The 27960-nt window shown below is 47.3% G+C and overlaps 1 protein-coding gene across 1 annotated transcript in view; it reads left to right on the top strand.

The window, feature by feature from the left end:
- Positions 1-27960, top strand: part of LAMB1 (laminin subunit beta 1) — a 46302-nt gene that overhangs the window by 4363 nt on the left and 13979 nt on the right. Inside the window, exons 4-23 of the mRNA XM_082486657.1 lie at positions 553-626; positions 2417-2605; positions 2709-2772; positions 4260-4462; positions 5785-5905; positions 6084-6272; positions 6608-6787; positions 7205-7317; positions 8289-8368; positions 10696-10831; positions 15187-15345; positions 16189-16316; positions 16761-16884; positions 17408-17612; positions 17772-17915; positions 18012-18243; positions 18740-18903; positions 19385-19609; positions 20460-20677; positions 20797-20893. Coding sequence (XP_082342783.1) covers positions 553-626; positions 2417-2605; positions 2709-2772; positions 4260-4462; positions 5785-5905; positions 6084-6272; positions 6608-6787; positions 7205-7317; positions 8289-8368; positions 10696-10831; positions 15187-15345; positions 16189-16316; positions 16761-16884; positions 17408-17612; positions 17772-17915; positions 18012-18243; positions 18740-18903; positions 19385-19609; positions 20460-20677; positions 20797-20893 — 3045 coding nt within the window. The remainder of the gene's footprint in view (positions 1-552; positions 627-2416; positions 2606-2708; positions 2773-4259; positions 4463-5784; positions 5906-6083; positions 6273-6607; positions 6788-7204; positions 7318-8288; positions 8369-10695; positions 10832-15186; positions 15346-16188; positions 16317-16760; positions 16885-17407; positions 17613-17771; positions 17916-18011; positions 18244-18739; positions 18904-19384; positions 19610-20459; positions 20678-20796; positions 20894-27960) is intronic.

Below are 27960 nucleotides of genomic sequence, written 5' to 3'. Positions count from 1 at the left end.
GTTTCTGCGCCCGGATGGACAGGAGAGTCCAGAGGGAGCGAAGAAAGGTGGGAAACAGCCATCAGTGAGATTTGGGGTGTTAGGGCTGCAGAAGCTCGTGCCTCTGTTGCTGCCAAGATGGGCTGCAGTGTGTGAGGACAGCCTGGGGTCACCACGTGGGTCTGGGCTCAGCATCCCCATTGTACAAGCCACTGGGTGCTGTGGTGCCAGGATCCAGCCCATAGCAGTTCCCATCCTTACCCTACATCTGGTGATGTTAGCTATGTTACGTGATCTGAAATAATGGCAGTGCAGGCTCACGCTTTGGGTGCGAGGTGTTTGGTGGAGATGATGCACAGGAATTCTGTGTGCAATACACTCTTCAGCAGGTCCTCAGTGTCTCCCCGTACCTCCGTAGTGCACTAACCCCTCATATCCCTTTTTGACAGCAGAGCCAAGTGGCAAAGAAAGGAGTCTCTGTGCCGTTGGAACGAAGAGCCTTGGCAAAATTTAGGTGTAGAGGCTGGTGGGTGTCCTTGTTTGCTGCACGGCTTATTTTCTTTGCCCCCGCAGGTCTGGAAAATGTGACTATACAGCTGAACCTGGAGGCTGAGTTTCATTTCACTCATCTCATTATGACCTTCAAGGTAAGGAAGCCACAGCCTTACCGCGAACCCTGAAACACAAGGAGATGAGAGGTCTCATAGTCCTTCACATTTATTTGATATTTGTGCTTTGTCTGAGCTGTTTTGCCTGATTTTTTAGAGCTGCCAACCATTAACTCCTGCTGAAGTGGCACAGGAAGGTGGAGTTGTGAAATGTGGCTTGAGATTTGTTTGAACTCCAGTGAGGCTGCAGAAGGAGTCATACTGAAGCTGGGGTTTGTGTTGGTGTCTCTCTCTGGTGGTTGTGTTCTAGAAGATCATTTGCTAAATCATATAGTAGCAAGGATTTTTCTTCTTAAAAAAAATTGGCCATGGTATCGGTTTTCATTTGGCAAATGGAAAGGTCTTCAGGAAGAAGGAACATCTGTACACAAAGTGCCTTTGTTTCTTTACAAACAGATGTCTTGGAATGGCAGATTTTGTCCCGTACATCCTAAATCGCAGTCAAGCGCTAGCGGCAACCCTCAGCTGCAGTTTCAGGGGCTGCAGTTCCTGCCGGGCTAAATCCCTGCTCTTCACATGTAGACAAATTAATCTCTTCATTTTTACCCATTGGCTTTCTTGGAGAGCTGGTTTCTCTTTCCTGTGGTGTCAACTTGGGTTTCTCCCCCTGCCTCAAGGTGGTGGCTGAGGTGGAAGATGGTGCTTTCTGCCAGACCCCAACAGCGAGGGACCTCTGAGAGACCCCTGACCCGATGTGGGTGCTGCGGCCATTGTGCTGTGCTGCCACCAGCCTTGGTCTGCCATCAGGAGGAAGACTGGGGGGGAAAGATAGTTTTAACGATGATTTGTTGACTTCGTTTGTGTGGTAAACACTTGAGCTGCCTTACCCCTGGGTTGCTACATTTTTTGTTGGGTGAGATAACCAGTTTGTAAGTTGGGTGATGTTTTCAGCCAGGAAGCAGAAACAAGATTTCTTTCCAGCTGTGACAGAAATGCTTTTGTGCTTGGCTCTGGGAGGGTCTCCTCTGAATACATAAAACTAACAAAGAGACTGTTGGCATTTCTCGGTAGGTGTAAGTCAGGTGTTGAATGAATACCTGCTCTTCAAAAGGCAGCACATAAATCGAAACATGAGAGGGATTAGAAATTTTTGAAAATCTCATTAGCTCATTATTCTAGAGTTGATTATGTGTAGGTAAGAAGGACGGTGGTTTGTGTGAAGCGAATGCAGCCTGCCAGAGCCTGGGCAAGGCCAGCTGGAGGAGGGTCACTGGGAATTGAGGGAGTCAAATGCAGCAAGAGTGGATGAAGCTGAACCTCTCAGTCTCCTTAGAGAAGGTTTACAGCACAGAGGACGGCTGGCACTGGACAGCAGAGACACTGCAAAAGGTAGTGTGGTCCTTTGCAGAAGGTTAGTCAGGGAGGTACAGCAAGGAAGAAGGCTGTGCTGCTTTCCACAAGCAGTGGAAAAAATCCTTTTGTCTCTCTAAAGCCCTGCTTTAAGCCTCATTTTTGAGAAAGGATGTGGAATCCAAAAAACTTACAAGTTTGCTTATTTATTGTAAGCGTGTTCAAGCACTTGGCGACCGAGTGCTGTCTTTTTAAAGATGGGTAGTCTGTGGTTTGATGTGTGTTACTTCAAAGATCTACCTCTGAGCAGAAAGTGGGATATCGGCAGAAAAATATTTCCAGTATTTCCAAATATTGGAAATAGTGCAGGGAGAGATATTAAAATCCAGACATGTGGATTGCTCACACTTCAAAGCGCTCAATATAAATGCAAGTAATAATTAATTGAATAAAATCTCTTTTGGTTTTCTTATCATTAGACATTCCGTCCTGCTGCAATGTTGATAGAAAGATCATCTGATTTTGGAAAAACATGGCAAGTATATAGGTATTTTGCATATGACTGTGAGAGCTCATTTCCTGGGATTTCAACTGGACCCATGAAGAGAGTAGATGATATAATCTGTGATTCCCGATACTCCGACATTGAACCTTCAACGGAGGGAGAGGTCAGTAGTTTTTTTTTTCTAATATGTTTGTTGTATAAAATTTTTTCCACATCATCAGCTTATTTTTAAAGCTGAATCTTTTATTATACCATTCTTCCTCCAGGTAATATATCGTGTTTTAGATCCCGCTTTTCGAATTGAAGATCCGTACAGTCCAAGGATTCAAAGTATGTATGCAGTTACCTTCCAGGCATGTTTGGAAGCATTTCTCTGCTTATTTGCTTACTAAAACCAGTAAGCCACAAATAAAGCCACACATTAACTCTGATAACAGTTTTGAAGTCATATGAATACATTTGTGGTGTAGCTTCTTTTCCTGACTCAGACGGTGATGTGCTGGGAAATAACTATCAGTGTTGTCAACTCAATGCATTGGTCTTACACACATCATTGTAGTTGGTCCTTTTCTTAATTGATCAGGGATTTATTTTCATTAAAGACATCCTCTCCTGAAAATACATGCAGTCACCGAGAGATTTCTTGAATTTCTTGAATACTGTAATTGTACGGTATTCAGAAAACAAAGAAGCAGAACTACAATGGTACTAATATCATTTTGCATTTCTACCTAAAATCAAGGGGGTCATGTTTTATTTTTTAGAACATCTGAGCCATGACTTTAGAACAGTTGGCTGGACCTCACAGATGTGGTCATAAACCACAAATTACTGTAGTGTTCGTGTATGGTCATGACAATCCAGGAATGCAAAGGTAGAGAGATCTGTTGCTGAGAGTGACTCAAAGAGAAACCTCATGGGGCATTTGGCCCGAGTAGGGGACTACAGTGCTTGGCCTTAAATTTGACCTCTGATTTAACATGCATTCTCAGTTTCGGTTCGTGTCCTTCAGCATAAAGCTAACTGGAGCAGAAGAAAATATCTGAAGTATAGCTAGTTGCTATATCAGCTGAATGTTTGGGTTTTTTTTTAACCAACATTTTAAAGGAGAAACTCTGTTTTCATGGGTTTGAAGTGCTTTTTCAAGCCTAGTTTCAAGGCTATAAGACATTACACAGGATTCATAATATCAAAGTGCACATGTAGACTGAAGTAATTACTGCAATATTGTTTTCCCATGGATTATCCCCTGAGAACTTCTCCTTTGTATTTTGTCAGTGATGGGGTGTTGCTTCTTTCAGCAAAATGTAACTAATTATATTTGCTAGGAAAATTGGGCGTATAAGAAAGAAGAATTATTCGTGTCTTGTTTCCAACTAAGATTTTTGCTAAAAGGCTTGTAACTCTTGAAGCTCCTGGTCTGCTTGTCAGCAGTTCCTTAATATCAGGTCCTTGCCCATCTTGCATTTTAAAGCTCCAAAGAACCAGTGTCTTTTCAGTGGTACTGTTGTGCATGCCTGTAATATTTGTGTTTGTGCCTGTTTATGTCTACAATAAAATAGAGAAGTATTTTTAATTAAGCTTAAACTGACTTATACAGTGATCAACCTGTAGTAAAATAATATTATTTTTTTTTTAATTTGGGAGTATGAAGTGATATGATTTATAGTATGTAAGTGCTGAAATTAAATCTGATCTAATCTGCCCATAGGAAGTGTGCTTGGGAAGTCACTCCTGGCTTCCTCCCATTCAATACAATATCTGGTAAATAATTCCAAAACAGGGTTTGGTTTTGCTTTTTTTGGTGTCCCCTGCAGACCTATTAAAGATCACAAATCTGAGAGTCAAATTCATCAAACTGCACACACTGGGAGATAATCTCTTGGACTCTAGGATGGAGATCAGAGAGAAGTACTACTATGCCATCTACGACATGGTGGTTCGCGGGAACTGTTTCTGCTACGGACATGCCAGCGAGTGTGCACCTGTGGATGGCTTTAACGAAGAAGTAGAAGGAATGGTAAATATTCACATTTTTCTGCATAGAGCTGTTTCTCTTTTAGGTCATTTAAACATAAATTGAAAGATGACACTCTGCCCCCAACCCCACTCATCACCCTTAATTTTCGAACAAGAAAACCATTAAAACTGTTCCTTCTCAGCAAACATATCTGTCATTATTGGTGTTAATCAAGGACAGAGAGCTCAGATTAGGTGAAAATTGTTTTAGCATTCCTTTTGTAATTATGTTAAAGAGCTGATGAAATTAAAAGGCTGGAATGTAGAAGGGGAGTGTAACCGTATGGGGCCAGAGATGGGTGAGTGCGACAACTCCACTTGGTTATCCTTAAATTGAAGTGAATAGAGGCATCAAAGGATGAAACACCTTTGTGAATCAAACATGACCTGTGATGGTATCAGTCGTTATCAGCTGAGGAGTGGAGGCAGGAGCCCTAATTAACAGCAAGCTCTGGAAGAAAATCCTGCTGCCTGTGTTGTCCGCTGCTGTGCAAGTGCCACATCCCTTCTGGGTTCTGTTTTTCCCCATGATTTTTGCCTGACGAGCAGTAATAGTACCCCTGTTAATGAGTGAGTTATTAACTGGATGAAAATGTGGAGGCATACGGGGAGGTTGTGGGGGTTGTCCCAGGGGCCGCAGGATGCCGGCGAGTGGGTATGCTCTGTTGCCCTGTGCTTTCAGTGTCTCCACCCGAGCAGCAGCAAGACTGGCTTTGCCTTTAAAGTGATGGCTCCAGTGCTGGTGGTCCCCATCGTCTATGGCAGCAGCTGTCACACAATCACTGTTGGTCTACTTAGTGCTTGTTCTGTACATGTTGAAGGCAAAGTCTGGGGTTGGTGGATAAAACCCATCCAAACTGTCTGTTATCTTTGCTTTGAGAACCAAGATACGGCTGGAAAGCAGGAGCTGGGCTAGTGACTATATCGGCTAGTGACTATATCGGCTAATGCTGATATAACTAGATGCATGTTAATAGCTAATTAACAGCTAATAAACAGCTAACTTTTAGGTCAAAGAGGCTTTTGTGATTATTGAGGGGGAACTGTGCTCTCCTTGTTTGTGTCTGAAAGCATTTATTCAGGCATTAGTTCCAGTAAGGAAAGGATGAATTTGCATGAGGACATTCTTACCTTGGCAGGATGCTCCTGTGGCCCTTTATGTCTTCCTACGTGCAGTTACATGCATTAAAGTCTCCAAAAGTATATCCATTATGTACTAGCTACATTTTGCATTAATTAGAGCATGGGTTTCTTTCCTTCCTCTTTTATAACCAACTATATTCCTCTTTTTTTTTTTTTTTTCTTTTTGTTTTTTAATGACAGGTCCATGGGCACTGCATGTGCAGACATAATACAAAAGGGTTAAACTGTGAACAGTGTTTGGATTTCTACCATGACTTACCCTGGCGACCCGCTGAAGGCCGCAATAGTAACGCGTGCAAAAGTGAGTTTGAATAAAATGGAGGACTGGAGTTGGTGTGAGCGTTACATGCTGTTACTTGGGAATTTGTGGCACTATATGAAGTCCTGCATGTTCTTTGGTTGACTTTGGTGTGTCTTTTCTGCAGACTTGCATCTCCCCTGGGCCCAGACTCTTACTTTGCTTTCTGTCTTTGTCACAGAGTGCAACTGCAATGGCCACTCCAGCCAGTGCCACTTTGACATGGCTGTGTACATGACGACAGGGAATACCAGCGGGGGAGTGTGTGACGACTGCCAGCACAACACCGTAGGACGCAACTGCGAGCAGTGCAAGCCCTTCTACTTCCAGCACCCGGAGAGAGATCTGCGGGACCCCGACGTCTGTGAGCGTAAGTGCAGCCCTACTCCTCGGGGTGGGAATGGCTGTGCTTTCCCTGGAGAACTTAGGATTTGCTTACCGCCTTTTGGCCAGTGCTGTGCTCCCGAACAAAGATCCTTGAGGGAGGGTGGTTGCCTTGGATGTCTTGAGCGAGCCTGGCTGGGTTTTATTTTCTCTTTGAGAATCTGAAAATTTATCAGGTCATTACACGTTCAACCCATATCGTGTCTAATGTAGGAACGATACAGTCTCTCTACACAGCAGCTGAGTTTAAATAATTCAGTGTGAGACTTGGCCTTTTCTTTTGTAGCAGTTAATAAAACATGCACGATGCTTCCTTCTTAGCTTGCAACTGTGACCCAGCTGGCTCCCAAAATGGTGGCATCTGCGATCGCTACACCGATTTCTCTGCTGGCCTTATTGCCGGACAATGCCGTTGTAAATTATTTGTCGAAGGGGAGCGTTGTGACCTCTGCAAAGAAGGTTTCTATGGTCTGAGTGCCGATGACCCAGTGGGTTGTCAGTGTGAGTAAAAACATATGTTCCTTTATGTGTGATCAAAAGCTCTTTGAGGAGCCATTAGAGCTGGGAGAAGTTGGTTTCTGGGGTGTTTTTTTCCCCTTTGTTTCATCTTTTTTCTGAAGGAAAAACATTCTTGTAGATTTGCTGTAGCTTGGAGTCCACCCGCCCTTAAAACTCAGTTCCCCAGCTGATCCTTCTAGCGTATTCAGTAGAAATAGCAGGATCCTCCTTATTTGTTTTTAATTATAAGTCTGTAAGCCAGGGAAGTTTTACTGGGATGGGTGGTGGGCAAAGTGTGTAATTAATCTCTGTCCTGGGGAATTCAGGGGAAGCTTTAATGTAAATATCTAAGTTGAACACTGCCTAAAATGTAACTCCAATCCTGTGTTTTGACCTGCCTGTTTGTATTTCCCAATCTAGCTTGTGCCTGTAATCCTCTGGGTACCCACCCCGGGGGGAATCCTTGTGATTCGGAGACAGGAAACTGCTATTGTAAGCGTCTGGTGACAGGAAAGCAGTGCAATCACTGCATGGTAAGTACCTTACCATAAAATAAATTAGGAAACACTGGCGTGAGGGAGGCTGGCGGGCAGAAAGCATGGAGCAAGGTGCTGGCTGCTGTCTCTTGACTGCCTGTGACTGGGTGCCTGGTGGTCAGACTGGAGCAGGCACCTCGGGATGTCAGGGGCTGTGAGGCACGCTGTGGTTACAGGGAGCAGGGAGGCACGTCAAGGCAGACAAGAACATCCGGATTAATTCCCAGGACCATAAGGAGTGAGACATTAGGATACCTGTAGTGGTTGCTCTGTGAAAATGAGGGATCTGGGGCATTTCTGCTGGAGCCCTTGCTGGGGTGAAAGACAACGGTCAGAGAAAGGATGTTGCCAAAAAAATGACTTTCTCTACAGGCCATTATTTTAGGCAGGGATTATTTCATATACATACATATCCATATAAGTGTTTATGTGTGCTGGAGTGTTACAGAAACACACTGTCAGATAACTGGATGTGTTTGTATAAACACTGACAGGCTGTCTTATCTAACAGTGAACTACATGGAAAAGCTAAACAAGTCTGTCTGTCCAACAAGCAAATTGCAGAGTAGCAGTCCTGCAAGGGTAGTGCCCTGCACAAAGCCCTGCTGCCACACGCATGGCTCTCTGCATGACGTACTGGGATGTGATTTTCCAAGCCTTTCATGGGTCAGGAGCCCAAACTGGTGTAAACGGTGCAGTAGACGTGAGGTCTCTGAGCTTGAGGCCTCCTGAATCTTGCTTTTAAAACTAGGTAGAAAGATGCGTTTTTTTCTCAAGCCCTTGACATGTTCAACAAAGAGGAGGAGAGCAGGTGGGGAGAGAGTGTTGGTGGTTATGGGGGAGCAGGATTCATGGGTTGGAGGGCAGTCTGGGGTAGCGTATGCTGAGTGTTTCAAAACGGGGCTTTCTGAGGTAGGTGGGGTTAAATCACCACCAGGTTACAGTGCTGGTGATGTTTCTTCCTGCAGCCTGAACACTGGGGCCTGAGCAATGACATGGATGGATGTCGGCCGTGCGACTGTGACCAGGGAGGAGCACTGAACAACAAGTGAGTCTCAGCCCGGTTACTCTCCCTGTAATCATTTACCCCAGTGAGTTTCACTTCGTTTACAACCACAATATCCAGGGCTCAATGCGTTCTGAGGAGGATGTTTGGGACCATGTTTCTGCTCCAGAAAATGGCAGGTCTTGATTGCAAGAGGCAATAGAGGCATCTGTGTCTTTTCTGTGCTGAACAGCTTCTGTTGTGCCACCCGTGCAGGTGAACAAGTAAAACTGGTTTTAGTGTAGCTTCGCCTTTGGTCAGCCAGGGTAGGAGCCAGCCGTGGGTTGAGCTCTGCCTTGGCCGTGACCCAGGGTATGGTCCCTGTCAAAGCTTTGGTCTCACAGGATCAAAGCAGGAATCAGGCGGTGACATAGGCCATCAGACTGGTTCTTGGTTTGCTCCCAAACTGGCCCTTTGGCCAGTCTGTCTGTCCGGCCACCAGTGCTAGGGAAAGTGCTCTAGCTGCATGGTACTGCTGCATTGCCCCAGTAGTGCTGTGTGGGGTGGGATGGGGACCTGAAAGCGCCCATGGAGGAGGTGGAGGTTTTTCAGAGAAGGTTTTGAAGATGTGTCCATCAGTAAGAGCATGTAAAGTGACTGGCTGAAATGCTTGGTCAGAGGGGTGCTGGATAGCCAGACTGCTCCTCTGACCAGAGAAATTTTCTGTGAGTGTCAGACCCCAGGCTTTTCAACAGCAGCACATTCCTTCGCTCTTTTTTTCCCCCCCACTTCCCTTCACAAACCCTTTGAAATGTCTGGCTTTTGTCTAAAGCCACAGAAGTTTTCCAAGGGGGTGGATGAACTGTTTCCCACTGGAACCCACAGGACCAGACCGGGGGAGTTTGGGACTGGTCCTGCTGTGACTCCTGTAGGTTGTTACAGCCTGTGGACACCCCATCTGCAGCGGGGATCACCGTGGGAATGTCCGGTGGGCTGTCTATTCCCTCCGTTCCCGAATGAATTATTACCCCTCGGCAGACAGCGGTGTGGTTGTTAGTGATTATTTACTCCTCCGTGCTTGCTCCCTGCACACAGATGGGTTATGCCACACAGCTCATAATGGCTCGCCCGGTGCAGCCGCTTCCAGGGGTTTCGGGTACGGCTCAGCCAGAGCCCAGCAAAGCTTTGTAGCCTGTTTCCCATGCGCTGAGCCCAGTGATTGCAAAACCACGTGGTGAGGGGACATGCGGCATCCTGGTGTGGGCAGGGAGCAGCTGTGCTTTCCTCTGGCCACAGGAGAGCTGCGAAGCCCGGCTCCCGGCTCCACTCTCTAACGTCAGTGGGAAGGGAGAACTTCGCTCTCCCCGGGGCTGCTTTCTTCAGCTGATGAATTGTAGTCTCCTGGCTCCATTTCAGGGTGTGGGATGCGACGCCTGGGGCAGCCGCACCTCGTGTGAAATTCATCCCTGCCACCCTGTAACCCAGTTGGTGGAGTCATCGCTGTCCCCCGAGGGGAAGCTTCCCAGCATCCCTTCTGGGGCAGCTAGGGCACTTCTGGCATTTTAAAGTGAACATTTAAGCGAATTTCTGCAATTTCAAAAATTAATTCAGTAACACCACCAAAAGGCTGTTTGGGGATAGAGCTGTATTGAGAAAATGGCTCATTTTGAAGGAAGTAGAGCTGCTGTATGTCACCCTGGACAGACCTTCTGCATTCCCCAGTGATGGCTCTGTCTGTTGCGTGTCTTTGGCTGTGTGTGTCCTACTCTAAAGCAGGCAGGTATGGTTTTCCTCTGTTCAGAGCTGCTGGTGCGTGACCTCTTGGGACGTGCTTTGCAGCACAGGAGAGCAGCTCGACGTCCCGGGGCATGCAGGGTCATGCATGTTCTTGCTTTGCCTGAGCCCGTACAAACAGATACGCTGCTTGCATGGCCTGCAAGCCTGGAGCTGAAGACTGCCCTCAGCTTGGAGGACAGACATGCCTCTTGGCTATGTCTGTGGTAGCAAGTGAAGCTCTCCCAGGACTGCTTTGTGGCCCCAGGGAACTGCCTGCATCTGTAGCATGAAATCCTCTCACCACCCAAACAGAGGAGACCGCATGCAAAGTGCCTACTGGAAATGGTCCCTGGCCGTGCTTGCTCCCAGCCTGAGTCTAAGATTTGTCTGGGAGAATGATAGTTGGGTTGAGCCAAGGCTGTGCCTGGAACTGTGCTGCCATTTTAGCAGTGCAGATGGTCCAGGTGCAGAGCCTGAGAACATCCTGTGTCTCAAGGCAGCTGTGTCCAGAAGCACTTCTCCCGTGCCAGTTAAAACGTCAAAGCTGGAATTGGCTCTAGCTGTGTCTCGGCATAGCCAAGATGTGTTGTACATTCACTGCTCTTCTGTTTTAGCTGCTCGAGTGAATCTGGCCAATGCGAGTGCCGGCCCCACATGTTTGGACGTCAGTGTAACCAGGTGGAGCCTGGCTATTACTTCATTTCTCTCGATCATTACATCTATGAGGCGGAGGAAGCCAGCTTGGGTCCCGTGAGTAGCAGTTTTAGTGAGCTGGTGTGTCTGGACAGCTGTGGGAAAGTTGTTTTGCCATTTGGGTCTTGGAAGCGTGTTTTATACCCTGAGTGTTTTGCAATTAAAATGTGGAAAACACAGAACTGAATTGAAAAATGTCAACCTGTAGCTGTTCAGTCTAGTGTTGATAAATAGTGTAGTAATTTGGGGGAGGGGGGAACTGCCATTTTCCTTTTTAAACCTGTTTCTTTGATCATGACTGTACAGCTTGTTTCCTGTCAGCATCCCTTTCTGTACCCCACTGCGTATGTGCCCACTGCACCCACTTCTCCTTCCCCTCTTATCTCAAGAGCGGTGGGACACCGACATTGGCTCTTCTCTTTGATGCCACTGAAACCGGGAGAGAACAAGGCACACATTTAAGCAAATTGCCTTGGCTTTTAGAGTTTCTGTACATCAGTAACATTTCTTTTATTAATGACTAAAACCATGGTTGATTGTGCAAAATACTGTTTTTGTAACTGAGGTTGCCTCTAGGTTGTTTAGCCCGCTGGCGTGGGTCATCAGAGTTTCTGACTCTTTCTATTCACCACTGCACAGCCTTGCTTTTATCAATTATTTTTGCCTCCAGCAAGGAGTCAGGGAGGTGAGATAATGTTTTTTTTTCTGAAGCAGCAGATCCTTATCTGCCCACAATTGGGGCACTTTGTCCTAATTTATTTATTTCAGGCAAAACGTAGCCACTTTGCCCTTTCAGCCAAGGCAGAGGATTTTTGCTGTTAGGTAAGGGCTGTTAGAAGGGCTTTTTAAAGTACATTAATAGCAAGAGGATGTCTAAGGAAAACATTAGAATGGTACTTGTCGTCATCTCACTAATAGGGATGAAGAAAAAGTGGAAGCATTCAATGCATTTTTTGCCTTGGTCTTTAATAATACTGACAGACCTAGGGCTGCCCAGTCCCCTGAGTCAGAGGACCATGGGTGTGGGAACAGTGACTTTCCATTTGTGGACACTGAAATTGTAAGGAACCAGCTGTGTCAGCTGAATGTTCACAAGTCCATGAGGCCTAGTGGGATTCATCCCAGAGTACTGAAGGAGCTAGCAGATGTTACAGCAGGACCTCTCTCAATCATCTACCAAAGTTCGTGGGAGTCTGGAAAGGTCTCTGCTGACGGGGAGCTACCCAATGTTATTCCTGCCTACGCCCAGGGAACTACAGACCTGTTAGTCTAACCTCAGTTCCTGGAAAAATTATGGAGAAGGTTATACTGGGCACTATTGAAAGGCATTTAAAGAATAATGTAATCATCAGGCACAGTCAGCATGGGTTCACAAAGGGAAAGTCCTGTTCAACTCATAATTTGATGTCCTTCTATGATAAGGTCATCTGTCCAGTGGATGAAGGGAAGGCAGTGAATGTAGTTTTTCCAGATTTTAGTAAGGCTTTTGATACTGTCTCTTACAGCATCCTTCTGGACAAGTTGTACAGCTGTGGGATGAGCAGGTTCACAGTGTGCTGGTGAAGAACTGGCTGAAGGGCAGAGCTTAAAGATCGCAGTGAATGGGGCTACATCTGGCTGCTGATCTGCCACCAGCACTGTTCCTCAGGGCTAATTCTGGGACCAGTTCTGTTCAACATATTTATCAATTATCTGGATGCTGGAGTTGAATGCACCATTAGCAAGTCTGCTGATACTACCAAATGGGGAGGTGCTGTTGACTGTCCTGAGGGACGAGAGGCCTTGCAGAGGGATCTAGGTAGATTGGAGCATTGGGCTATGATTAATGGGATGAAATTTAACAAGTCCAAATGCCAAACCCTGCACCTAGGATGAAGTAACACCAGACACAAGTATAAATTGGGAGAGGAGAGGCTGGAGAGCAGTCCTGCAGAAAGGGATCTGGGGGTGCTGGTCGAGTGCAGGCTCAACAGGAGTCAGCAGTGTGCCCTGGCAGCCAAGAGGACAAACCACATCCTGGGGTACATCAAACATAACCAGCTGGTCAAAAGGGGTGATGGTCCCGCTGTATTCGGTGTTGGAGCAGCCTCACCTTGAATACTGTGTGCAGTTCTTTGCCCCATAATTTAAGGATGTGAAGGTCCTTGAATGTGTCAAGAGGAGGGCAACAAAGCTGGTGAAAGAGCTGAAAGGAATGTCCTGTGAGGAGCGCCTAAGGACTTTTGGCTTGTCTCGTTTGGAAAATGAGAACCTGAGGGGTGACCTCATTGTTCTCTACAGCTTCCCAAGCAGGAGAAGTGAAGAGGGAGGTGCTGATCTCTTCTCCCTGGTATCCAGTGATAGGACATGTGGGAACAGTTCAAACCTGTGCTGGGGGGTGTGTGGGGTGTTAGACTGGACATTAGGAAGCATTTCTTTACTGAGAGGGTGGTCAAACACTGGAACAGACTTCCTACAGAGGTAGTCGGGGCCTCAGGCCTTTCAATGTTTTAGAGGCATTTGGACAATCATAGAATCATTTAGGTTGGAAAACACCTTCCAGATTATTGAGTCCAACCATAAAGCTAACACTGCCAAGTCCACCACTAAACCATGTCCCTAAGCACCACATCTACCTGTATTTTAAATGCCTCTAGGGTGGTGACTCAACCACTTCCCTGGGCAGCCTGTTCCAATGCTTGACGACCCTTTTGGTGAAGAAATTTTTCCTAATATCCAATCTAAACCTCCCCTGGCACAACTTGAGGCCATTTCCTCTCATCCCATTGCCTGTTACTTGGGAGAAGAGACCGACACCCACCTGGCTACAACCTCTTTTCGGATAATTGCAGAGAGCAATAAGGTCTTCCTTGAGCTTTCTTTTCTCCAGCCTAAACAACCCCAGTTCCCTCAGCCACTCCTCACAGGACTTTTTCTCTACACTCTTCACCAACTTTGTTGGCCTTCTCGGGACAGGCTCTAGCACCTTACCTCAATGCCTTTCTTATAGTTAGGGACCCAAAACTGAATACAGTGACCTTAACGATGTGTTTTAACTTTTGATCAACCCCAAAATGGTCAGGCAGTTGGACTAGATGATCATTGTAGGTTCTGTCTAGCTGAACTATTCCGTTCCATTCCATAACTGTGGAGAAGGAACACAGCGCAGAGCAGAAGTTGAACTGCAGTGGAGGGTGTGTGAGTTGGCACAGGGGTTTTGGTGCATTGCTGTCTGCCCAGCTGGAGAGGTGATATCCTAGCCCTCCCCAAGGCTCATGGCACTCAGGGATGGAGGAACTCGGCATGAAAACCCACCTTGCCAAGTAGAGCAAGGGGATGTGCCACTGGTTGCCTTTTAAAACCTTCATTTTTTTAAAATGCCAATACTGAAAAAAATTCTTACTAAACTGGTGGCAGAGTCCAGACAGGGCTCAGCACAAGACAAATCCAAGTGGCACAGAGTTGCAGAGGTTTTCAGGCAGTGCCAAGCCCCCATCCTCCCCACAGCTGCATGCCCTCACTCATGTCCTGCGTGCAATCCTTTCTGGGGAGCTCCAACCCTTTGTGTAAAGCTGAAAGGTAATAATTTGTAGCCAGGCTCTCTACAAAGAGTGTGAGGATACATGAGGGGACATCCTGAAGTGATATGTATATATATAGACATTTCCTTACATTTTATCCCTTTCTACTGAAGCAGCTTCCTTAGGAATGCACAGGATGTTTTTGTATGGGGAGAACTATTCATGGATGCAGATATGTTTGAAACCGGAAATTTGAACACCACACATTTCCATTTTCTGTTGCCTTTTTCCTCTTCTTTGCTTTATATAAAGAGTAGCAGATAAAAACCTGGCACCTCAGATGGAAAGGAGTGAAAAGATATTGATTTAGCTATTAAATATCTATTGATGATTAGGATTTCTGTTACTTAGTGACAACTTACTAGTGACAGCCGTGATCTGCTTTTCAAGTGTTATCCTGAGCAATGGTTTGGTTTGAAGCAGCCCAGTGTAGTCAGGAAGTAATTAGCACTCAGCTTGGGTGGTTAATAGAGCAGTTACGTGCCACTGCAGTAAATCCCACTGCTACAAGTATGATGTGAAAGTCCTTACGGTGAACAAGATGTCAGAGCTGGTGGATTAGTTGCTCATAGTGAGTTTTTAAATTTAATTCCCCACTATAATGGAGAAATGGGTGAAGAGTTGTGCAGTGTTGTTTTATTTTATCTTTCTTGCTTTTTATATATTGTTAAGTGGAAGGGCAACTATGTGCATGCACATGAGTTTAAAAGAGAATTTGTGTTCTCTAGGATGCAAACAATGGATGCTGTGATCCAGAAGTGATCCATCAGCAGAATTCATCACTTCACGCACTCCCATGGGGCCTGCAAATTTAATGTATCAGTATTGAAATCTCTGTCCCTGTTTTTGTAGGGCGTAAACATAATAGAGCGCCAGTATACGCCAGACCGCACACCATCATGGACAGGCATAGGATTTGTAAGGGTCCCTGAGGGGGCGTACCTGGAATTCTACATTGACAACATCCCCTACTCCATGGAGTATGATATTCTGGTCCGCTACGAGCCACAGGTAGGTCTGTGAGTATGGGCATTGCTGCCTTCTGGCAGGCACTGGCTGTCCCAGTGCATGACTGACAGGAGCCCAGTGCTTTCAGGCGTCATCAGGACTCAGATAAGGGTGGACACTCCATTAAATGTCTGAGATGTATGAAAATCCAAAAGGATATTGACAGTTACTGCTATTATTTGCTTTACAGTTTTGTTCATTAGTGCGTTGTTTCAGCACCTGTTTAATGAGCAAATTAAAAAGTGACAAGTCCCATCAGGACAGGTTAGAATACAAAGTTGGCATCAACCAGGTGGCCTTCTAATGGGTGGAAATGCTGTTATGCACCATAGGAGACAAATTGCCCATCTTGGTTGTTGAATGCCTGCAGCCAAGAGCTTGCAAGCAGTTGGTTTTGACTGTGGATAACTTGCAGGGTGAAGGCAAAGAGAAGAAATCCCCAAAGCTCCTTACGTAGAGCTTGGCAGCAATTGACTGCAGTGAAATACTCAGGTGTGGTACCCAGAGGTAGGGGAAGAGGAGGTTGCCAAGCCAGCTGATGCCATGCTGCAGATGGAGCTGCTGACCACCTACACCTACTCATGTTATTTTGGGAGGAAAGGAGGGAGAGAGAGAGAGAGAGACTGTTGTGCTGGAGGGTGCCCAGGGGCACTTGCCTTGCCTTGTCTAAGCCCAAACCTGCAGCTGGTAGATGCCCCACTGATGCTGGACCTGCAGCCCTATCCTCCCCAAAGCACAGTGACCACCCTGTGTGCACAGGTGCACGCTTTTCCTGGCCTGAGCTCTGGATGCTCCCAGGAGTTTACAGCCGTTGCTTGATGCTGATCAGCCTTTTTTCCCTCCCAGTTGCCAGATCAGTGGGAAAAAGCAGTGATCAGCGTCTCACGCCCAGGCAAGATTCCCACAGGTAGCCGGTGTGGCAATACAGTTCCTGATGATGATAATCAGGTCGTCTCACTGTCACCTGGCTCCAGGTTGGTATAACTGGATGGGCCAAAAGCAGAAAAAACATTTAAAAAACTGAAAGAGTAACATCACATTTCCAGTTGCCATGGCCTCTATGAAAATGGATGACATTTAATTTGCAATGGGTTATGAAAACATACTTAGCACTGTGTCTGTAGACTCAAAGCTTTTAAGTTTATTCTTGTTTTCTGATTTGTGTTGTTCACTGAGTAAAGAGGGGGGGGGAAGTGTTTGCACAGCCTGTGAAAGAACATCGGTATGATTCTTTACCTTGCCGATAAGCTTTTCCGGTTCTGACTTGCACAAACTCCTAAACTGCCTCTTCACATCATACCTTTTGTTCTGCCCGGTCTTGGCTGCTTTCTGTTATCTCGATTGCTTTATAGGGCCACCTGAAACACTTGATGGTGCTGGACGTTTGAAGTAAGAATTGTTTCCTGTTCCTAATCCAGATACGTCGTTCTCCCACGGCCCGTCTGCTTTGAGAAGGGGCTGAATTACACCATCCGCCTGGAGCTGCCCCAGTACTCCTCAGTGGATACAGAGACGGAGAGCCCGTACACGCTCATTGACTCTGTGAGCAGAAATTTTTTCGGGGATGTTCTGGGGTAAAAGTGTATTTAAAAGCCTGAAAGTTTGCATCTCATCTGGCATGCATCTGTGTGAATCCAAAGTAATATTTATAACACTGTTGCTTATGGCCGAAGCCAGATTTTAACTGAACAATGTAAAGCAGTGTAGGTTTCTTCAGTCTCCAAGTATGTGGGTTGGTTTTCTGCTAAGAGGCTTTTGCTGTATCGTACAGGACTGCAGCTTGTTCCACAGACCTGTAGTTTCTTTGGGGAGGCTAATGTGTGCCATGTATGTCATGAATGCCAATATCAACCTTTTTCTTTTGAATGAATAGAATTTGGTAGATACCAGAACTATACCACCAAAAACTAGAGAAATACCATCATTTCCTTTCCAAATTCTGTCTGGCTGATTGCTTTTGGGCCAAAAAAGGATGATAGGAAGCGGGATAATCCTGAATTTTCACAATTATGGTGGAGGCTATTTATAAATAGTGACACTTTGTCATTGTAAAATTGTTTTGTAGCTTGTTCTCATGCCATACTGCAAATCACTGGACATATTCACAGTGGGAGGCTCAGGCGAAGACGTGGTCACGAACAGCGCTTGGGAAACTTTCCAGAGATACCGGTGTCTGGAAAACAGCAGGAGTGTTGTGAAAACCCCCATGACAGACGTCTGCAAGAACATCATATTCAGCATTTCTGCGCTATTACATGAGACCGCTTTATGTACGTAATTGTCTACTTGTACGGCAAACTGCGCCTGGAAGCTGGATGGCGCTTCCAGGCAGAGAGGTTTGAACAGGGAAAGCATGTACATGGGATGAGGTAGGTGGTTCACATCCTGCACTGTGGTACTCATTCCCCCTGATGCTTTTCTCTGCTCAGCATGCCAGTGTGACCCCCAGGGCTCCCTGAGTTCGGTGTGTGACCCCAGCGGAGGGCAGTGCCAATGTCGTCCCAACGTTGTTGGAAGACAGTGCGACAGATGTGCCCCTGGGACCTTTGGGTTCGGGCCAAGTGGATGCCGACGTATGTTAAACCCTTGGCTCTGGGCTGTCCTGCGGTTGGGGCCCTACATTTAGGGATTGCCAGGGTAACGCAGCCCCTCTCCCCCTCTCCTTGCAGCGTGCGAGTGCCATGTCCGAGGCTCTTACAATGCCTTCTGCGATGCGGAGACGGGCCAGTGCCACTGCTTCCCCGGAGTGTATGGGCGGCAGTGTGACCGCTGCCTGCCCGGCTTCTGGGGCTTCCCCAGCTGCCAGCCCTGCCACTGCAACGGCCATGCCGATGACTGCAGCCCCTACACTGGGGAGTGCCTGAGCTGCCGGGACCACACAGTGGGTCACAACTGTGAGAGGTACGATGTGCACACCCCCTCTCCTTCCTACCAGCAGGATGGGCACAGCAGCTGTTCCCCTCTGGTGCTGGTGCTTGGGCAGGTATGAATCCATGGGGAATGTCTCTGGACAGTGGAAGCCAGAGCAGCACTAGTCGTCCTGGAGGAGGATGGGAGTGGAGACCCCCTCTTCCCTGCCTGTGGCCTCCTGCCTCCCAGCAGCGCCTGCCCAGATGTCCGAGAGCGCATTGCAAGACACCAGGGCTTCAGAGAGGCTTTCTCCATTGCAAACCTCCTGAGAGGCACCTGCCTTGGGTCTCCTGCTCTTACACTGGTGTAAGCCAGACAAATTTGCCTCTGTGGGCACAGCTGTTCAGAGTGTGAGTGGCACAGGGAAGCTGTAAGGATGTTTCTGTGCTTTGATTCTTCACAGTGGTTGAAAACCTGGGTGTAGTTATAACAAGGCTTCAGTACATTTGCCTGTGGTCCCCTGCATGCTGTGTACCCCATCACGCAGGTGCCAGGCTGGCTACTACGGAGACCCCGTCCTGGGATCGGGCGACCACTGCCGCCCCTGCCCTTGCCCTGATGGCCCTGAAAGCGGACGCCAGTTTGCCAGCAGCTGTTACCAGGATCCGGTCACGCTGCAAGTCGTGTGTGTCTGTAGCATGGGATACATAGGTACTTGGTGGGTGCATGGAGGGGGCTGGTGGGGTTGAACCTCCTGGTGGAGAAGGGGTATGTTCATATTGGTTGTTTGATGTGACCACAGCACCACCGTCAATGTGTTGCTGCTGGAGGTTGGCAGCACCTGGAAGGTGCCAGGGCAGAGTAGCTTGTGCAGGTGATGCCAGCACTACCATGAACCTTATCCTTGTCAGTGTGGCGAGGGATGACCGGTGGTCAGCAGAGGTGGACAGGACGGTAGTGGAACCGAGAGGACAAGTGTGCTGGCAGCTGGGCTGCAGCACCATGCCTTTGTGCCTCAGGCGGTACCATCCATGCCGCACCAAGCTGCTGCTGCCTCTTGCTTTGAGCATGATCTGGTTACCCCCCCCCACCATTAATGGCCTTTATTGTCTTGCCTCAGTCTTGCCATTTACGGGGCTGCACGCTAGCCAGCCGTGATGGTAATTCCCACCGTGCCTGTTTGTTCAAACAGGCAGTCGATGTGATGAATGTGCGTCTGGCTTCTTTGGGAGCCCCGACGAGGTTGGCGGCGCCTGCCAGCCATGCCAGTGCAACAACAACATCGACACCACTGACCCAGAGGCCTGCGACAAGAAGACGGGAACGTGCGTGAAGTGCCTGTATCACACGGAGGGCGAAAACTGCCACCTCTGCAAAGAGGGCTACTACGGGAGCGCGCTGCAGCAGGACTGCAGAAGTGAGTGGGGAGACACGGCCCCAACCCCTCCGCCAGCCATGTCGCGGGGCAGCCTGAGCAATTTTTAATTTACCTGGGAGCATTTGGAGTGGAGGGGAAACTTAATTGCCTCCAGCTGGAGTTGCGTGCAGCTGCCCTGTAGCTCAGCGGGGCTCCTGGCTGGGAGAGGAGTCCTTTACATTTGACAAGGAGAGCAGGGACAGCATTTACATGTGCTGAAAGGATGAGGCTTTTGCAGGATGGGGGGTTCTTGCCCTCTTGTTAGCGGTCTTTGTTTACTTCTTCTCCAGAGATAGTGGATGGCAGGGTGAGGGTTTGCCTTTTGTTTACACCAGCATTCCTGCAGATGTGGCCAAACAGCAGGAGGGAGCTGAACCAGGCGGTGAGGAGGCAGGCCTTCCTCTCCCTCTGCGCCAGACGCAGCCCAGCAGGGCAGACGGGTGGCTGGGTGGGCGAGCGGAGCCCTGCTCTGCTTGGCCTGCCATCGGCTGCTCCAAGCAGATCTGCCACTGTGGCCAGCTGTCAGGAGCCGGGCAGGCTTCGGCTTTGGTTGTGCACAGAGGGAGGAAAGGAGGAGTAAGGCTAGGCTGCTTGAATGAGGGGCTTCTGCCGCCTCCTGTGTGCCAGGGCAGAAGGTGCTGAGGTGTCCAGCCTGGGACATGGGGACGGCTCTTATGCGGTGCTGGATGTCATTCAGCATTGGGTCAGCCAGGCCTGGCAATGGGCATTGGGACGTGCCAGCATCTGCCTGCTCCTCAGGGACTCGGAGAATAAACTAAATGCGAATTCTGGGCGGTCTGGTAACCAGCAGTCAGGCTGACATGGAGGCGCCATGTTCTTTCCCTCACAGAGTGCGTCTGCAACTACCTGGGCACTGTCCGGGAGGACTGTGAGGGCTCGGAGAGCTGCCGATGCGAGGCGGCCACGGGGCAGTGCCAGTGCCTCCCCAACGTGGTGGGGCAGACCTGCGACCGCTGCGCGCCGCACACGTGGAGGCTCGCCAGTGGTGCCGGCTGTGAGCAGTGCGGCTGCGACCCCGCGCGCTCCCTCGGGCCCGCCTGCAACGAGGTGAGGGGGCATGGGGTGTGCTGCCGTGGCCGGGCCTTCACTGCGGCGTGGGGCCAAGCTGCTGAGGTGGTCACCTCTCCTGTTGGGGTTTTGGGGTTGGTTTGTTTTTTTTTTGGCAGTTCACAGGGCAGTGCCAGTGCATGCCAGGCTTTGGAGGCCGGACCTGCCAGGAGTGCCAGGAGCTCTTCTGGGGCAACCCAGGCGTGGAGTGCCGAGGTGAGTTCCAACCCTGGTGCCCGTTCCACCTGCTCCTTTTGGAAAGGACCTGTTGGCTGGTGGTTGGGCGTGCTGTCACCCCCTGGTGTGTTGGGACACCCCTGCTGGGAGCAGTCCCTCCGGTGACCTCCACCAGTGCCACATGAGCCTTGGAAATGAGGGGGGAAGGTATGGTGGGGTCTGCCCCCAGGGTTTTGGTGCCTCTAAGGATGGGAGGCACAGCAGGAGCCCGGCCTGGAGCTTGCATGGTTTATTTTATTTTATTTCTTGTCAGACCCTTATTTAGCAACAAACCTCTCTTTAGAAACTAACTCTTCTTTAACCATCAGGTTGCAATGCTCTCAGGTAAACCAGTGTGGTAAGAAACCATATCACAAGTGTTTGGGTTTGAGAATTGGTCTGGAAACCAGTTTCCTTTGCCTTTTGATTGTATGTAGTGGAAGACCACTGTTTCCTCTTTTATCTGTTTAGGAAGACTGGGCCTGAAGAAGTAAGGTTTTTTTTATTTAGTAGGAGACTCCTTATATTTGAGATGAAAATAAAGGAGCGAGCAGGGACTGTGCAGTGGGTTAGCCATAGCTACATGCTGCAAAACAGAGCGCAGAGAAGTCGCTTGTTTAGAAAACTGGATGCTCTCTGTCCTTTCATTATAAACAAGCCTGTTCATTAACTGGGAAAGAAACTTCAAACACTGTCCAGACCAGAACAAACTTGTATCTCTGATTTGTTCAAATAGGAGCCTTTGCCAGGAGGGTTTGCAGAAGATTAAGGTATTTTTTCCTGCAGGGAGGAATGTGCTTGCTGTGGTCTTTAATAAATCCCTTACAATAGAGATACCTTAGAGCCCATTATCTAACCAGATAGGCAGGTCACAGCTACTTGGTTAATGCAGCAGATGAAAGGACTGGGGAATTGTCCCAGTTCCTGAGTACATATTGAGTTTCTCAGGGGGGTGAGGCAGCCTTTTGGGGAGGCTGTGTGTGTTCTGGTGTGGTGAGGGGCGCTGACCCTGCTGGCTCCGGGGCAGGGATTGTCTCTTGGTATCAGCTGTCTCCATCAGGGTTTATTGATGGAGTCCATCTGCATACCTTATCAGCAGGATTTTGCAGCACACCAGCATTTCTGGTCTCTCATGGAGTTTCTACTGCCTTTTGAAAATGGGAAAACCTGCTTTTTAATGTTTCTGAAGTAAAGAGAGGAGATATTCTTCAGAGCCTGTTTTTACCATGCAAACTCTACGCTCCTCTTTCAACCCTCTGCCCCCAAGTTGACACGGGAGACTCGCTCAGGTAGAAATGCAGATTTTCCTTCAGGATTATGTCCAACAGGAGGTCTCTGTGGCAGGTGGGGAGAGCCAGTGCCCAGGGCTGAGCTGTGTCAGCCTGTGGCACAATGCCCCAGATGTGCTCCAAGTGCATGCTCGCTTGTGGAGCACATCCAGGCCCGCAGCGCTGTCGAGTCTCCCTGGCATGGTGGGGTCGGTGCCTCCTGCCCCATCTCCCATCCTTTCTCGGCAGGGAGAGAAGCGACTTTTCAGCTCTTATTTAGCCCCACCGAGTGGAGGGGTGATGGTCAGGCTGGCAGATGTGCAGCTGCTGCTTGGGCAAGTAGCAGGTCTCAGTGGTAAGCATTTTGCAGGCAAACTGGAAAACTGTGCCATTTAAAGAGTTCCAGAGCAATATTCCTGGAAAATAGCTTAAACATGGCCTGTGACCAAGGTGAAGCTGGAACTGAGATGGGGATTTGTCACAAAGACATCGGCTCCAGCCATAGCATTTGCCACATGCCCTCGGCAGCATGCTCATGCTGGCCTAAGCAGCCAATATGGGCACACTTTGTGCTGCATTCAGGAAGAAAATACAAATCAATCTGGATGGGGAGCAGTGAGAGCTCTGAACTGTGTGAGTATGGACAGGCAGTCATCACTGTGGGCACCGAGCTGATGCGGAGGTGTGGGCATCAGTCCCAACGACTCCAGGGTGGGATCCTCCACTGGCTGGGGCAAGTGGCTTCTGCTCAAGGTCAGAAATCTCAGGGTGCTTTACTCAAGGGACAGTAATGTGTGATCTCTTCTCAAGAGGTCTTCAGGATGTTGGCACAAAGAGACATGATCTCCTGCTGAGAAATGGGAACTGTTCTTCCTATGTTGCTGTGGTAACCTTTACAAATTTTTTAATTTCTAAAAAAAACCCCAAAGTGAACACAAATACCTGCAAATAACCTCTGGACAGAGCTATGTGGAGATGTACAAAATAGCCCATCTAAGACAGGCTGGGGGCTGCAGCCTCCCATGGGTTCCCAGGCACTCGCAGCAGCACTGAGCTGTGGATGTGGCTCCTGGACCCCAGCATGCTCCGCTGGAAACCAGACTCCAGGACACACTTCCCTGCCATCCCCATTGGTGGCGGTGACCATTGCAGGCTGCTGCCTGTGACTTGTTTTGTAGAAATCTTGGTAAGGTCAGAGATGATGAAGCAGAAGGTGGGTGAGGCAGCTTTTTGCACCTGATCTAGGTGCTTTGATTTGCAGCTTCTGCTCCCTGCAGTGGAGAGAAAGCATTATCTGATGTCTCCTCTCTGCATGTCCCCAGTGATCACACTGCGACCAGACCACTGGGGCAAGCTAAGGTAGGTGCCTACGTTTGGGCAGCATCTGGACCCCTTGGTACTGGGTATGCTCCCACCACCCCACAGATGTTCGTTGAGGAATACACACCACAGAGTCTGTGGGACTGGGTCTTTGGAGACTGCTTACTCCATGCTTTAAAACAACAAACCGGTTACTCAATTAATTTAACGTAATGCCTGAAATAAGCATAGGAGAGGCGTAGAGGATAGGGAAAAGCCCAGCGTGTTTCTCTCAGCCTCATGCAGGTCCCTATGAGGATTACAGTGAGCAGGACCTGTGCAGTGAGCATCGTCTGCTCGGGAGGCAGTGCCAGCTCCTTTGCAGGACTCTTCCAGCTGTTGCTTCAGCTGCGAGCTGTATGCAGCTCTACATGAGCCTGCACGTGAATGTGTGCATATGCATAAAAATCTTTGCTAAGGTAGTAAATAATAGGATAAAAAATTTCATCAAACTTGAGTCTCCCAGGCATTTTGCTGGAGCTTTTCCAAAGCCTGGCAACCAGAGCGCAGGACTGAGCATGCTGAGCTCTGCACAGACTTCAGCCTGCAAAGCACATTTCTGGCAGGAGGCTCCAGGTTCCCGGGAAGCCTCTGAGATACCGTGTGGCTGTAGAGGCAGCTTGAACAATGCCCTCAGACAGTAGATATTTGAAGTTTATGTGCTTCATATAATATAAAACAGATGACAATTTTACTGTCATTATGGTTTTAATTGAACAAACAGAAAAGAGTGCAGTTTATAAGTCAGTATATGAGATTGAAAATTAGGTAATATTGCCATATCCCCTTTAGAAGAAGCATACCTTTATCGATATTTTTCTGTGTTGTACTTGAGTATCAAGCCCTATTGTAAAACACAGAATTTAGTTGAACTAAGATGAAAAAAAAGTCATATTCTTATCAAATACTCATTGCAGATATTGGCAGAAAGTTGTTTTTCTCAGTTTTTAGTCTCTGTTATGTACCGGGTGATGAAACATCTGTTCACTGAAAATTACTCCATTGCCATTTAAGAATAGGCTTTGTAATCTTAATTTAACACCTGGGTCTTAAACTAGTGGTGTAGGCTGCTTTTATAGGAGGCGTTTGTGGTGCAGAGAGAAAGATTAGCAGATGTTTCTTTTCCTTCTGTGGTAAGTGTCTAAAGGAAGTCAGACAAATTCTACGCTGAAGGAAATTTAATTTTCACTTTGGGTTTCTTAATTTCAGTTGACCTGTGGTCTTAAAATATTGTAACGTACATGGATTTTCATATTTTTTCTCCCAGAAAATTGCCCTTTTGGCAAGGTCTGCTAGCATGTTAAAATGCAGCACAACTCCAGTATTTTTAGGCTAGGATCTTATCTTAACACTCGTACTGAAATCGTAATGCTGAGGAGTTAGCAATATGCTTACAGGGTGATTTGAATCAATAGCTGATTATTCAGAAGAAATTTGCTAGCTCTGCAAAACTTTCAACCTTACAAATTGCTGAATGGTTTTATCATCATAGTGCCTCACTACCACCGGGAAATGATGCCAGGAAATCAGGTTTGAACAAACCCTTTGTTTTTTTGCTGCGGAGGAGTTAAACATTTGATTCTCTCCGTCCCCAGTCTCAAGCAGTAATGAAAATATTTCTGCAGAAATTATTTCTGTTCTGTGTAGGATGATGTATGACACTCGCTTGTTCCTAGCATCCTGCAGTAAGCCGTTAAACACTGAGACTGATCTTCATACAGACCTTTCAGTATCCATTATATTATCTCAGCTGTAGTATCAATTGCTCTGACACACCTTAGTTTAAGTGATATGCAAATATGTCACATTAAATTACAGTATCTCAAATGGAATTCTGTTCTAAATATTTAAAATCAAAGGGAAAGGTAGCAGAGCTGTCAGAGTAAATGAAAGAAAGTGGTTCACAGATCCTTGTGAGCTTGAAGCAAACCAGTCAAGCTAGTCATTTACTTCTCTGGGATTTCTGCCCTTAGGTTTCTACCAGCCTACATTCAATAAATATGTATGAGTGTTACTTTTATCTTTAAGATCAGGAAAGAACATCACTGAAAGAGAAATGCATTGATAAGGCAGTATAAAAATTACTTGTGGATACTCTGTGTGCATGCACATGTGTGCACGCACATGCATGCACATGTGTTTGTGAACAGATGTAGCTACAATCTTCTGTTGTCATATGTTGCTAATCAGCAGATCTCGACTGAAGAATTTGGCTAGAAAATTTTCCTATCAAAAATGTGATTTCACTTAAGTCAGAATATGCCGCAGAAGAATGTCTGATTGAGTTAAACACTCAATTAAAAAAAACAATACACTCGGTTCCAAAATGATATTTTGAAACGGAAACCTATTGTTTAATTTAGCAAATGCTCTTTTGAAAACCCTCAGATCTTTGACCAATGATTTCAAAAAAAACTTCTTTTCCTCTGCTATGTTTTCCATGGGAGGTACTGCAGTGTTCTGCTCCGCTTACCCAGGGACAGATTTGATCCCTAACTGGTCTTCAAAGCAAGCAGCCCAGCCTGTGTTAACTTGCAGCCCTTCACCCTGACCTTCATCCACTCCTCTGTATGAAGGGAGAATAATCAACTATTTGTCTTGAAGGCCATTTCCAACCCAAACTAGTTAAGGCATCTAAATGTCTCGCAGTAAACTCAGCATCTGTGTGGTTTTACAGTGCAAAATGAACCACTGTTCCCAATTTCTGGTCACATAAGCATAGGCAAGGCATTTAAAAAGAGCTTACAAGACTTTTATTTCTTTCCCTATTCCACAAATACTATGTTAGGTGGAGTATAAAGCCATCAGTAGCTACTGGATAATGTCGGAAACACTTCTGATTCCCTAGATGTACCTGCGTATTTCTTGTTCTTCTTGGGGAAAATTAAATAAACCAGGCATATGCTAAAATTAGATGTGGTATAGCTACTCAAGTGTTACATCAGACTTGATGTGTGCTGGTTAGAGCCGAAATCTCCAGAGCCAAGCGATACTTTGAAGATTGTATTTGTGTTAGGCTGTTTAAGTACATCAGAAGCAAAACTGCTGTAACAGAGGGCATCATTAGCACAGGACTGCAGAGGAGTTGGCTCGCATGGTGGCCATAGGAATAGCTGAACATAAACAAAGGAGGTGGTAGGGGAGCAAGAACTGTGTTGTGGCTAGATGTGATGGTGCAGTACTTTGGCCAAAAACAATGCTGGGCATGCTGGATCATTCTGGGATGGTGTTCATTCTGTTTCTAGCAGGTGATGAGAATCAAGGTGTCTCCTGTTTTTACATCCCATTTCATTGGCTGTGATAATCAAATGTCACATGAATCCTTTTGGTGGATGTGCACCCACCATTGTGGATGATGGATGTGTAACTGGGCACATGGTTTTTCTTCCATGAGCCAATCTTATGTTAGCCTTTTCCAGCCCACACCAGCTAGGAGGTCCTCCTTTCCTTTCACATGGACCCTGCCACCGTCATTGTGCTTTTGTCCCTTTAGGACAAAGTTGTGCCCTGAAATCCTACAGAGACTGAAGCTAGTGGGTGCTTGGTACGCAGCATTGCATGAGGTAAAGTGAAACCTATGCACTGAGCTATTTACTTGGTGGCCTGCAGTGTTCAAGGCACTGCTCATTACCTGGAAGGCTTTATATGATCTTGTCCCGGGCTTGCTTACCTCCTCTTCAGAAGTCATCACAGCTGAAGTCAGTTGAGAGTTTGATCCCCACCATGCTGTAAAGGGAAGATGCTCTCTGCAAGGGCCTTAGATGTGCTCTGTGCCAGGGTGTGAAATAGCCAGGTGCTGTTGGTCAGGGCATGGGATACAGGACTCCTCCACTAAAGGCATCGGAAGTGGTGAAGGTCCTGTTCCACGTGGCCTTGGAGGGCAGAAGAGCAGTTTCTGTGGCTTTCTGGCTGGCCAATTTCTGGACACAGCATTAACAACTAAATTTGGGACCCAGCATCTCATAGAAGCACTCAGAGACTGACTCTAGCGAGGAATGGAGATGATTTCAACTGTGGCTGAAGTGCTTGGTTAAGGTCATCTAAACTCTAAAAAAGAAGATCACATGTAACCAAATGCTAGTATGCACATGTCATTTGTGAGATGAAAGCTTTGCTCACAGGATGTGAGCTGTAAGAGGAGCAGTGATGCTTTTGTGAGAATTTAAAAAATGTTTCAGTCAGTGCCACAGTAAGGAGTTGTCCAAGGGCTGTAGCCAGAGAGACCGTCCTACCAACGTATAGAAATGCCTGCCAAATTTTCAAAATGGGAAGAAAATAAAATCTACTGGGATCTTCTTATTCCAGTTCCAACGGAGGCTTTTTCTTGTTTTTCTTTAGACTATGTGATTTTACCTAGAGGTAAAATTTATCTTCAGTTTTACCTTTTGGTTTGAAAGCTGGTGTGATCCTGTGCACAGTTAATGACTTTGGAAGATCAGG

The sequence above is a fragment of the Vanellus vanellus genome (genome assembly GCF_965231255.1).
Source record: "Vanellus vanellus genome assembly, chromosome: 1".
Classification (NCBI taxonomy): Eukaryota; Metazoa; Chordata; class Aves; order Charadriiformes; family Charadriidae; genus Vanellus; species Vanellus vanellus.
Note: the sequence above shows the minus strand (reverse complement) of the source record. Positions and strands in the feature narration are given on the sequence as shown.